Source organism: Hypomesus transpacificus, chromosome 10 (assembly GCF_021917145.1).
Source record: "Hypomesus transpacificus isolate Combined female chromosome 10, fHypTra1, whole genome shotgun sequence".
NCBI classification, from domain to species: Eukaryota; Metazoa; Chordata; class Actinopteri; order Osmeriformes; family Osmeridae; genus Hypomesus; species Hypomesus transpacificus.
Genome location: NC_061069.1, coordinates 12,597,886 through 12,610,910, shown reverse-complemented (window position 1 = coordinate 12,610,910; position 13,025 = coordinate 12,597,886). Strand labels below are relative to the sequence as shown.

The following is a 13,025-nucleotide window of genomic DNA, read 5'->3' as shown; positions in this document are numbered from 1 at the left end:
TATATGATTAAAGCTGAGGCTCTGGAAGGTAAGTTTCATCCAGATGCCAATATTGGTCCAACTGTCATCCATTCCAGTTCATGGAGATGATCTATCTCCAATATGGTAGTTTGCTGTAGATTGACATGTTATTCAAAGCTATGAGGTCAACTCAGGAAATATTTCCTTCCTCTTCTAGTCACGGTATTTATAAACGTCTTCTGCTTGAAGAGAAACGTTTGTCTCGTCTGTGTGACGCAATCAGGAAAACATAAAAAAAAGAGAGAGGAGGAGGGCGAGAGAGAAGTATGCATCTGGAAAACACATTTGGAGTCTTATTTTAAAAGGCAGAAATGTGAAAACAGAGAATCCTCCAGGGTCCCTCTAGAATCTCCTGTCTTCCGAGTCGCTTTGAGAAACTCCAGACTGGAGTGAAGCGCCTGAAAACGCCTATACAGGAAGCTCTGACACAAATCAGCCGGTAACTCTAGATGCGTAGGCCAGGGACAGACACTGACAGGGCGAGGGCTTGAACTCGGGGATATCTCAGAGGCTAAATGCTGAAAAACGAGAAGAGTTCCCTGTTAGACGTTTGGCTTGAGCTGAATTGCCCTGTCAGGGTAAAGAAAAGCCCAGTGTAACCAGTTCCTTGCTAAATAGTTTATGATTTAAAGGGGGCAGGGTTGTTAGCGCTGACTGCTGCTGTTTTCCTTCCACCCAGTAGTCGCTATAGCCGTGTCTGTAGCTAGCTGGTTTGTTTTTTCCAACGCTTTGATTTCACACACCCTTTCTCCTGGCTTCCCCTTGCCGTTTATTTAAATTTTTTCCTCGCCGTTTCTCGTGTTTCTCGCATATTTTCTCGGTTAGAAACACTGCTGCTCTGGCTTGAGGCCTGGTCCGAGTGGTCTGTGTCGACCGGGTCACCCGCCCACGCACTGCTGGCTGTGCACTGGGTGGCACTGTCACTTCAAGGCATCGTGTTCAGCAAGAGAAGCAACATGTGCTGTTTTTTCCCACCTCGCCAAACATCTCGCGGTCCGAACATGCGGTCGCGGGCCCTCTCCTTCTCCCCTTCTCCTTCTCCCTCTCTCTTTCCCTCTCCCTCTCCCTCTCTCCGTCTCTCCCTCTCCTTCTCCCTCTCCTTCTCCCTCTCTCTCTTTCCCTCTCATTCTCCATCTCCCTCTCTCCTTCTCCCTCTCTCTTCTCCTTCTCCCTCTCCTCTGAGCTGGCCCGTCTCACTCCTCGGGACGGCACTTTCTTAAGAAAACACAGAAAGAGAAATCCGACAAAGAATGTGGGTCACAGCATCGCTGATTACCAGTATGCTTTCCTCCTGAGAGAAGAAAAAAACAACACATCAATATCCTGTTTTTTGAAGGAAGCGCCAATGTTTTTGTTCAATCTCGTTTAGTCACAGACTGTTTGAACGAACCCCCTCCCTACACATCCACCCCCACCTCCACCTCCCCAACTCCTCCACTCCTCCAGCCCCCCCCCCCTCCTCCAGCCCCCCTCCCTTCTATTGTTTTCTCCATTAAAGACCTGAGCGGGACTATTTTCAGACCCGCCAGCGAGGGTGCCAAGTGTTGAGTAATTAGAATATGGGGGAGTGATTAGGTCCCTGATTCAGCTCAGAGGAAGCCTGGAGGATGAGGCCAGGCTGGGGGAGACGGAGCCCTGGGGGGGAGCGAAGGGCCAGGACTGAACACTGGAGGGCTTTCCTTTCACAGACGAGACAGTCAAGACTCGTCTTTGGCAGTACGTTGTTGTGTCGTGATGTCGTTGGATTGATGCAGCGTGAAAGTTTCTGTCTGGCAGGCGCAGGGGCAGGATGTGGAGGAGTTGTTGCAGATGTATGTGGTTAGTGTCACGTTTTTCCTGGTGGAGTTTTCTAACACGCTCTTTAAAAAAAAAAAAAAAGTGCGTCGTTTGGAATTGTGCCTCGCTTGTGTTCCGTGTTCCAAACGTTCTTGGAACCCCCCAGCGTTCTCAGTTTTGAATCCGTGTCTGACTCTGGCTGGGAACTCTGCATCCCCTCAAAACTCCTGCTGCTCTGTCGGTTACCCAGCCCACACACCCCTCTGGGAAACTATTTCCTTCACTTTCCTAGAGAAGAGAGGGGGGGGGGAGGGTGCAGAGAGAGAAACCAAGATAGATTGAAAGAGAGAAGAGAGGAAAGAGAGAGAGGAAAGAGAGGCTAAATCAGGAGAATCTTCCAGTCCTAGTGTCTTAGCGGTCTCTGATGATGTAATTACACACCCACATTTACACTGTACATAACTCAAGGGTGCTGTATCACCAGCGTCATGTCACTGTTGAGCTGTTGGTTTCAGCATAGGCCGGAACTAGTTCACTTCATAGAACTCGTTTTTACGTGTAAGGGCCTGACTGACTTTCTGTAAATTCTTGGAAGTTTATTGAGAGACAGTTGGGCTAGTGCAGTTGTTCATAGAATGAAGACAAGAACATAAACAAGTTCATTATTTCAGCTTTAAAGAGGACAGTTCTAACTTATCTAGATTCTGCTTTCGGACCCCCAAAAAACTTTTCACCATTTCTGAGTTGTGAAATCGTCAGAATTCACCAAAACACTAATCCTGTGAGTTTAAAAAGGGGCGACGACCTGTTCAGGTGAAGTCGTAATCCAAGATGACGTAATCCAAGCCTGTCTGTTTGCAGTTCTACAGTCAGGAGGCTGAGCAGACTCCAACAGGCCCAGTCAGAGTGGCCTCTGGTGCTGTCGGTCACACATGGGAGGTTGAGTCAGGCATGTTTGTTGTTGTTTACGTTTGTCTGGTTGTGAATGTACAGGGCCCGGGTCAAAGGTCACTCACAAGCAACCCCCGTGGCTTGTTGCGTTAGAAGCACACACACACAAATAAACACAGTCAATTCATCACACCCTGCTCATTAGTGATGCTGTCAGACAACCGTGAAATTGGTTCAGACTGATAGAGACCCGGTTCTCACACGCACTCTGTCTAGAACCTTCTCATTAAGTGTGTTTGACAACATACACACACACACACACACTCTATCTTGCTCCGGAATCTTACCCTCCAGGAATTGAAGGAAAAACAATGCAGAGGCAAGTAGATATCTTTTTTGAACAACCACCACAGTTACAATAGGCCTCAAAGCCCAAACAGACTGGTGTGTGGAGGTGACCTCTCACCCAGGCGTGTGGAGGTGATCTGTCACTCAGGCGTGTGGAGGTGATCTGTCATTCAGGTGTGTGGAGGTGATCTGTCATTCAGGTGTGTGGAGGTGATCTGTCATTCAGGTGTGTGGAGGTGACCTCTCACTCAGGTGTGTCTCTGTGTCTCCAGGTGGATCTGGGGTTCCTGCGCTTCATCTCGGCCGTGGGCACGCAGGGAGCCATCTCCAAGGAGACCAAGAAGCACTACTTTGTGCGCTCCTACAAGGTGGACGTGAGCTCCAACGGAGACGACTGGATCACCGTGAAGGAGGGCTCCAGGCAGAAGGTACAAAGCGTTGGACTCAGAACATTCTAGAAAAGGGGAGTCATATGGCTGAGCGGTTACGGAATCGGGCTAGGAATCAGAAGGTTGCCGGTTCGATTCCTGGCCGTGCGAAATGACATTGTGACCTTGGGCAAGGGACTTCACCTTATTTGCCTCGGTTTGAATGTCCCTGTACTCCATGTAAGTCGCTCTGGATAAGAGCATCTGTTAAATTACTAAATGTAAACGAAAGGAGAACCCTGTGCGTGCAGGACCCTGCCCCAGCGTGGACCTCCTGCCCCAGCGATGAGTCTCTCTGGCGGGGGGCTGACGTCTTGTTCTCTGTGCTCTCTAGCGGGGGGCTGACGTCCTGTTCTCTGTGCTCTCTGGCGGGGGGCTGACGTCCTGTTCTCTGTGCTCTCTGGCGGGGGGCTGACGTCCTGTTCTCTGTGCTCTCTGGCGGGGGGCTGACGTCCTGTTCTCTGTGCTCTCTGGCGGGGGGCTGACGTCCTGTTCTCTGTGCTCTCTGGCGGGGGGCTGACGTCCTGTTCTCTGTGCTCTCTGGCGGGGGGCTGACGTCCTGTTCTCTGTGCTCTCTGGCGGGGGGCTGACGTCCTGTTCTCTGTGCTCTCTGGCGGGGGGCTGACGTCCTGTTCTCTGTGCTCTCTGGCGGGGGGCTGACGTCCTGTTCTCTGTGCTCTCTGGCGGGGGGCTGACGTCCTGTTCTCTGTGCTCTCTGGCGGGGGGCTGACGTCCTGTTCTCTGTGTGGGTTCCAGATCTTCCCGGGGAACGACAACCCCACGGACGAGGCGCGCAGCTTCCTGCCCAAGCAGACGCTGGCTCGCTACGTCCGCGTCAGGCCCATATCCTGGGAGCAGGGCATCTGCATGCGCTTCGAAGTGTACGGCTGCAGGACCTCAGGTGGGTGTCTTGGCTGCTCTCACACATGCACCTAGACACACATGTACAGTCATACACACTCCAAATATACACGCATACACACATGTACAAACACACACATACTGTACCTACTCCCTCTCTGTTTCCTCTCACACAAAACCACACCGTGACTCAAACTGTCTTTTCAGCTAGTAAACAGTCAAACCATCAGATATTGCCCTTTATTGAGAACGATGTCTGTTTCCAGAGATGAGCCAGACTCAGGGAGGGTGAGGACTCTCTAGGAGAGTCACGTGGAAGAATCGAGCTGAGTCACTGTTCTTTCTGTATTTAGCGGAGAACAGCCATGACTCTTCAGCTACCCAGAGAGACCCAGTGAGTCAGTGAATCAGTGAGTCTTCTCTGTGCTGAGACAAGAGTAGTTTGCAAGAAGATAATTAAGAGGCTGAAATGACACAGCCAGTCTCTGGGGGTTGTGTGTGTGTGTGTGCGTGTGTGTGTCCTCATGCCTGTGCACATCCAAATCAGAATTCACCTCACACACACTCTTGCAACATTTCCCCTCTTTAACGAGAAGGCTGGATGCAATGTACCATGGTTCCTCAGCTCCCAGCGCGTCACAGACCCATAAAACAAGTGCCCCCCTCACTAACCCCGCCCTCCCTCCCCCAGACTACCCGTGCTCGGGGATGCTAGGCATGCTCTCCGGCCAGATTGCCGACGGCCAGATCAGCGCCTCGTCTCACGCCGAGCGGGACTGGGTGGCGGAGAACGCCCGCCTGCTGACGGGGCGTGCGGGCTGGACCGGGCAGCAAACCCGGCAGCCCTTCAGGAACGAGTGGCTGCAGGTGGACCTGGGCCAGGAGAAGGTGCTGACCGGGTTAGTGGTGCAGGGCGGCAGGCACCGGGACAAGAATGTGTTCATGAAGAGGTTCAGGGTGGGTCACAGCCTCGACGGGGTGGACTGGACCATGGTGAAGGAGGAGAACGGAACTAAGCCCAAGGTAGGGAAGAGGTTGTGTCTGGTCCTGACTGGACCAAATGTCATTACAAGTATAGTGAAAGAGTTTGTTGGTTCGTTAGTTTGCTAGTTAGTTCGTATCGTAAATAACTACAAAATGAATGAATCCTTTATCGGTTGGTTGCTTCGTTGATTAATCAGTTGGTTGATTCAAGGGCTTTCATTCAGAGGCTTGATTTAATTCACACACACACACACGCACGCACACACACACACCAGCCCAGTGTCCGTGCCTGTCCACGTGCCCCCTCACTCCCTCTCCTCCAGATGGTTGTGTGATCCAGAGACACTCTCCTGCTTCCTGTCTCTGTCTCCGCCTCTGTCTCTGTCTCTCTGTCTCTGTCTGTCTGTCTCTGTCTCTGTGTCTGTCTCTCTCTGTCTCTGTCTCTGTCTCTGTCTCTGTCTCTGTCTCTCTCTGTCTCTGTCTCTGTCTCTCTCACAGCCAGCAGGTTTCAAACACCCACAGGAAGCATGTCTTCTGCAGCCGTTGCACCTCACACACACACACACGCCGTTTACACACGCTACACACCCACACCCACAGCAGTACTTCCACACCAGGATTCCCTTTGATAGAAAGTTCCAGAATGGAATAAAAGAAGTCCAGACCAGGCTAGCAGTGGTGTCAGGCGGTGTTGTGCTAGCTGAACACGACGGGGGATAACCATGTTCATATGTTCTCCAACAGAGGAGGACAGACCGGACTGTCCTCAGATAGGCGTACATTGGCCTAAAAATAGATTCAATTCTTTCAGGGTTTTTTTTATGGACCGGTGACTTTTAATCAATTTCTCAGTTGACCTCTGACCTCTCCTCTCTTATTATCCTCCCTTGTCCTTCCCCTCCTCTCTCCTCTCTTTCACCTCCTGTCTCCGCTCTCCTCTCCACCCTACCCCTCCTCCCCTCAGACCTTCATAGGGAACCAGAACCACGACACCCCGGAGCTGCGGGCTCTAGGACCGCTGCGGTCTCGTTTCGTGCGGGTGTACCCAGAGAGAGCCACGACAGAGGGCCTGGGCCTGAGGCTGGAGCTGCTGGGCTGCGACATCCTGGGTGAGCCAGCCTGAACCGGTCTGGACCAGTCACACCAGCCGGTCTGAACCAGTCACACCAGCCATCAGTCAGTCATTCAGTCAGTCAGACAGTCAAACAACTGCAATTAGCCAGCCAGCCAGTCTGTGTCAATCAGAGAGACATAGAAAGAGAGTGTGTGTATGTGTGTCAACCTGAGTCTGGTATGGGGATCAGATTCCCCTGTAGGGAGGAAGATAGGAAACAGTTGAAAGCGTCTTTGTTATGGAGGAGCAGAGAGGAGAGTGGAGGAAGAGATGAGAGGAGAGGAGGAAGAGATGAGAAGAGAGGAGAAAGAGATGAGAGGGCAAAAAGAGGAGAGCAGAGGTCAGGAAGAGAGGAGGGGAGAGGGGAGGGGAGGAGGAGAGGGAGGAGAGGGGATGAGAGGGGATATGGCAGCTCATAGACTGTGGTTCTCTCTATCTGTCCCAGATCAATACAGTTCCACTTCAAAGAGAGAGCATAAAAGCACAAGGCAGAATGCACGCACGCACGCACACACACACACACTTCAAACGCTCACAATATGGTGAGCTGGTCTCTATGGAAAACCTGGGTTCTGTTGTTCCACAGGTCCATGCAGACACACACACTCACACACGCATTTGCTCTGCGTTGAGCAATCTTGTTTTATTAAAATCTCCAGCTTCAAGCCTTGATGATGACATCCTCTGATGCTTCATCACACAGGTTTACAGTTACCTGTCACCAGACATTACTATGATGACAGTTACCAACACAACAGCACGAGGTCCATATCTAATCTCTATCTCTCTTTCTGTGCCTTTCTCTCACTGTTTCTCTCTCCCCCTCTCTCTCTCTGCCTCTCTTTTTCTCACTCTCTCTTTCTCTCTCTCTCTTTCTCTGTCTCTCTCTCTCTCTGCCTCTCTTTCTTTCTCTCTCTCTCTCTCTGCCTCTCTTTTTCTCACTCTCTGTCTCTCTCTCTCTGTCTCCAGAGCCCACAACTCTAGCTCCGCCCACCACGGCTGTTGTGACCACGTTCTCTGCGACCACATTTGGAGCGACCACCAACCCGACCGTGACCGTGTCCGGCTCGACCACGACCACGGAGGGCTGTGACGAGTCCCAGGCCAGCTGCTACGGCAGCACGGAGACGCCAGACCTCCACGACGCCACCGGTACACACACACACATATACACACACCTGCTCACACACACACATACACACACATATACACACATGCTCACACACATATACACACACCTGCTCACAAACACACATACACACACATATACACACACGCTCACACACACATACACACACACATATACACACACACACACATAAACACACACACACACACATATACACTCAGCTCTATAGAGGTAAAGCACCTGCCAGGTGCTAGCACTGTCTGTGGGCTGTGTGGAGACTCTCCTCTGAGCTCCTGAGTTGTCAGAGCGTGGCGGTTCAGGATGAGACGTCAGGAAGTGTCGGGGGGGGTTGGCTGGCTCCCCTCTGGGGGCCCGCCACGCCACGTTACCGGGGCAACTCCTAATGGTCTTCGTCTGTGTCTTGACAGATGGCACCACGGTAGATCCTCTTCTGGACATCATGCCAGGTAGGAAGGATCCTCACTGAGAGGACGTCTTCTCTTTCTCTGTCTGTCTGTCTCTCTGTCTGTCTGTCTCTCATCTCTCTCTCACCTCTCTGTCTGTCTGTCTGTCTGTCTCTCTCTCTCTCATCTCTCTCTCTGTCTGTCTGTCTCTCTCTCATCTCTCTCTCTGTCTGTCTCCCAGTTCAACTTAGTTTAAGATGAGAGAGAGAGAGAGAGAGAGAGAGAGAGAGAGAGAGAGAGAGAGAGAGAGAGAGAGAGAGAGAGAGAGAGAGAGAGAGAGAGAGAGAGAGAGAGAGAGAGAGAGAGAGAGAGAGAGAGAGAGAGAGAGAGAATAAATGTATTTATTCCTGTTCCCCAGCTCAGTCTGGAAGTGGTTTGGTTCTGGTTCTGGTGGCACACTGAAGGGACCCTCCTCTTCCCTGAGCTGAGCCATAACAGATGTATCCAATCTGCGTCGCCCCAAATTAGACGGCTTTCTTTTAATTACAATAATAATAAGAGGGGAAAAAAAAAACAGCTCGCTTTCCCTCACTCACTGCATTTACATGCCAAACAGGGTAGATTCAGTTATATTGCCAAACAACAAGCAACCTATAGAGCTTAGAGCTCTTGGAGAGCCTAACCAGCATGCTTGTTAGTTCATCTCCTGTGCCCTGTGTCGTCGTTTCAGCCTACCTGTGGTTCGCCTGCGACTTCGGCTGGGCAGACAACCCCACCTTCTGTGGTTGGACGCCGGAGGAGGAAACAGGAGCCGATTGGTTGCTTCAAACCGGCGAAACGCCCCTGTCGCGGAAAGGACCCAGTCTGGACCACACAGGTGAGAGCTCTTTTACCGTCAACAACAAAACAAACATACCAACAGAGATATCCGGCATTCAATTCACATTCACACGTTTTCAAACATGAACATGATCTTCAGTGAACGAACCTCCCAAAAGGCTCATGTTGTCTTTTATCGCCACCTACAGGCGAGCCAGGGAACTTCATCTACGTGCAGCTTCCTGATGTCATACAGCTGGACGAGGAGGAGGAGGAGGAGGAGAGACAGAGGGTGGCCAGAGTGGCCAGCCCCCCTGTCACGTCCCCAGACAGCGACCTGTGCTTGTCCTTCTGGTACCACATGTTCGGAGACCACGCGGGCAGCCTGCGCATCAAACAGCGCCGGGAGGGGGGCCGGGAGGGGGGCCACGAGGAGGGCCGGGCCGAGGCCGTGCTCTGGACTGTGAGCGGACACCAGGGGAGTCTCTGGAGAGAGGGCCGGGTCTTGGTGCCACGATCCAGCACGTCCTTTCAGGTAGAGTTCCCCCTGGCACAGACCCCCATGAGGGGCCATGAGCAACACTGTGTTCAGGTGGTGATGTCGAGGGGTGTGTTTGCTGTGTTCAGGTGGTGATGTTGAGGGGTGTGTTTGCTGTGTTCAGGTGGTGATGTTGAGGGGTGTGTTTGCTGTGTTCAGGTGGTGATGTTGAGGACTGTGTTTGCTGTGTTCAGGTGGTGATGTTGAGGACTGTGTTTGCTGTGTTCAGGTTGTGATGTTGAGGACTGTGTTTGCTGTGTTGAAGTGGTGATATTGAGGACTGTGTTTGCTGTGTTCAGGTGGTGATGTTGAGGACTGTGTTTGCTGTGTTCAGGTGGTGATGTTGAGGGGTGTGTTTGCTGTGTTCAGGTGGTGATTGAAGGAGTGGGCGACAGGAGGAGCACAGGTCACGTTGCTGTGGACAACATCAAGATCCTGGATGGCCTTGAGGACTGTAAAGGTTTGTGCGTCTGGAATCATGTCCTGCTCTCTCTCCTCCCACACTGGAACCATCTGGAGGATGACCGCACAGCCAGCGGTATCTCCTCTCCTCTTGTTGTGTGCGACTCTAAAGAGCGTTCTTTTCTTCTTCTCTTCCTCCAGACATCAAGCCTACGTTTCCTCCAACCGAGATCTTCCTTCTGCGTGAGTAGTTTAGACTGGAGTGTCCTTGGGGGTGGGGGTGTGTGTGTGTGTGTACATGTGTGCTGTTTAATGAGTGTGTGTGTGTGTGCATATGGTTCACGTACCATACGTGCATACACACAGACGTGCATGTGTGTATACTTGCGTGTGCATACCGCACATGTGTGTGTGTATACGTGTTTCCCTGCCTGTGTGTGTGTGTGTGTTATCTCGTCTACACCCCCACAGCTGTCTAACCATCCCCCCTCTCCCCTCCAGCTATGGACACTTACGCCCAGGAGCCCAATGAGCTTGGGGGTCCGGGCAACATGCTGAAGACCCTTGACCCCATCCTCATCACCATCATCGCCATGAGCGCCCTGGGGGTGTTCCTGGGAGCTATCTGTGGGGTGGTGCTGTACTGTGCCTGTTCCCAGGGCAGCATGACGGAGAGGAACTTGTCGGCGCTGGAGAACTACAACTTTGAGCTGGTGGACGGAGTCAAGCTAAAGAAAGACAAGCTGAACACACAGAGTACTTATTCGGAAGCGTGAGCTCAAGAACCCATCCTCGTGTGAGCGCGAAGCAGCCAATCAGATGGAGGGACATGGCCTCGTGGAGGGTGGGAGGTTGACTGAGAATGACTGAGTGGAGATTTTGTCAGGAGCTGCAGTGAGAGAAAGCTAACTGTAGGGGGCACTGTGTATAAAATATATGTACAGCAAAGAAAAAAAATATTGTTTTGTTTTGTAAGTTTTGCGTGCTTTGTTTTTTGTGTGTGAGTAATCAGATGCTGGTGTTGAGACCAATTAAGATGAAAGTATTTATCTTTTTTTTTTTTTTTTATTCCTCTGAAAATCATTTTTGTTTTTTTTCCATTTTGTTTTCCTTGTTTCATGGAAAGAAATGAAGGTGAACATTTCGACTCCCTATCCTACCGTGTGGCTGTTAGGCTGGCCAAGTGACGTGTGTGTGTGGATGGATGGATATACATGTTTACGTGTGTGTGTCAGATGTCTGTATGTGTGTGTATGCAGGTGCGTATGTCTTATTTGTTTGTGTGTCGTGTGTGTGTCTTCGTCATTGTGTGGGTCTGTCCTGCGTCATTGTGTGTGAGTGTGTGCTTCATTCCTGTGTGTGTGTGTGTGTGTGTGTGCTTCATTCCTGTGTGTGTGTGTGTGTGAGTGTGTGCTTCATTCCTGTGTGTGTGTGTGTGTGAGTGTGTGCTTCATTCCTGTGTGTGTGTGTGTGTGTGCTTCATTCCTGTGTGTGTGTGTGTGTGTGTGTGTGTGCTTCATTCCTGTGTGTGTGTGTGTGTGTGTGTGTGTGTGTGTGTGCTTCATTCCTGTGTGTGTGTGTGTGTGTGTGTGTGTGTGTGCTTCATTCCTGTGTGTGTGTGTGTGTGTGTGTGTGTGTGTGTGTGTGTGTGTGTGCTTCATTCCTGTGTGTGTGTGTGTGTGTGTGTGTGTGTGTGTGTGTGTGTGTGTGTGTGTGTGTGTGCTTCATTCCTGTGTGTGTGTGTGTGTGTGTGTGTGTGTGTGTGTGTGTGTGTGTGTGCCTGCACCCAGGAAAGGGCTGCAGCCCTGGCCTCTGACCTGTGTCTAGCACCAACAGTGCCTTTTCTCTACATTTCTGTTGCCTTTCCATCTCCTTCTGTTCTCCTCACAGCAGTAGTTTCTCTCCATGGCACCACACATCCAACTTATTGTACATAGGTTTTAATATATTCGAGCGCCCTTTTGATATAGAAAATTACCCGATGTTGCAGTATCCTTTCTTCATATACAGTGGTGTCTGGCTGTCATCACGTGATAAGCTACAGTACTTGTGGTCCTGCTTCTTATTGGTGCTCTGACAACGCTGCCTGAAACAGGATTCTAACAGCTTCGGATTGTGTTGTATATTAAACCGGGATTACATTTTTACTTAAGGAGGTGGTTTCAGGCTAGTGTCCAGAATGTAACTGAAATATTTTGTGGTTTCAATCAGTTTTGTCAATCATAGAAAGAGGAAAAAACTACATTTTCAGTCACTGGAACCTGAATTTGACATGATATCCTGGATTGTCTCGACTGTGTTCATGCACCCATGGCATCATGGGAAATGTAGTTATTTTCCTACAAGGAGAGTACAGAGGACAACATTGCCACTGAAGAATCAATCAGCACATAACGAACAGAGACTAAATAGCTGCTTCTTCTAACCACCACCGCCATAACCACACGGCGTGAATGAGACTTGGGATTTGAACCCTGATTGCTAGGGTCCCATATGACTGAGACTGCGCCGGAGCTAAAGGCTAAACTAACTTTGTCTATTCCAGGAGTCCCGTCTGAGATTCAAACACTGATCCTGTTGCCTGGGGGGCGGAGCAAGGTCATAGAGATGACGATGTGCAGTAGAGATTCAATCTCTCAAGTAGCAAGTATGTGTACTGTATTGACCATGACAACCCCCAGAATCAATGGATATCAAATGTACATTTTCGTTTTTTTCGTTGTATGACCTGTGTTTTGTTTCTTCCTTTAAAATCGGTAGAAAGGGTTTGGTTGTCCTGGTGATAGCTTCTCGGTGCTGGTCGTTATGGATACGGGTCTGGTGTTGCCGACGTGATCTCAATTAACAAAGGATGTGACAGCATTAGATGTGAAAACAATGTTGCACTGATATATTTAAAAGTTTTATGTGTTTTATGACAGTGATTTATGATAAAAAAAAAAAACAGAAAGATAAAGAAAGTGAAAGAACGAGAAGGAAAGAGGGATGAAACAGTGTTACGGTTAAGGCGTTTTTATATATAGGCTATGGTTTCAGAGGAAATGATATAATTCTGAAATGTACAATTTCCAGAGATGTTTTTCATTCTTGAAAAAAGCTATACGTGGTCTCTCTTGCGTAGTATTTGATTTACTTGGTATCTTACTATCTTATCACCTTGTGTTTTAGTACCGTCAACGCTGTATGTGCCATTGTTTTTTCTACAAAAGAAAAAAGTTTATTTTCAATACTGCTTCTGTAATCTTCCTGTCCTGTCTCGGATATATATAAAAAAAACAAAAACAATGAAACGAAGGGTATTAAGTGAGGC

General features: G+C 50.0%; 1 protein-coding gene across 2 annotated transcripts in view; it reads left to right on the top strand.

The window, feature by feature from the left end:
* The window catches only part of nrp1a (neuropilin 1a), a 34,910-nt gene extending 23,792 nt beyond the window's left edge, over positions 1-11,118 (top strand). The window contains exons 7-17 of one of the 2 annotated variants that reach the window (XM_047027456.1): positions 3,309-3,464; positions 4,221-4,365; positions 5,017-5,348; positions 6,274-6,418; positions 7,393-7,575; positions 7,981-8,019; positions 8,687-8,833; positions 8,985-9,310; positions 9,683-9,773; positions 9,917-9,958; positions 10,217-11,118. In XM_047027456.1, coding sequence (XP_046883412.1) covers positions 3,309-3,464; positions 4,221-4,365; positions 5,017-5,348; positions 6,274-6,418; positions 7,393-7,575; positions 7,981-8,019; positions 8,687-8,833; positions 8,985-9,310; positions 9,683-9,773; positions 9,917-9,958; positions 10,217-10,491 — 1,881 coding nt within the window. In that variant the 3' untranslated portion in view covers positions 10,492-11,118. The remainder of the gene's footprint in view (positions 1-3,308; positions 3,465-4,220; positions 4,366-5,016; positions 5,349-6,273; positions 6,419-7,392; positions 7,576-7,980; positions 8,020-8,686; positions 8,834-8,984; positions 9,311-9,682; positions 9,774-9,916; positions 9,959-10,216) is intronic. The other variant, XM_047027457.1, reaches the window with a different exon arrangement.
* The last annotated feature ends 1,907 nt before the right edge of the window (positions 11,119-13,025 follow it).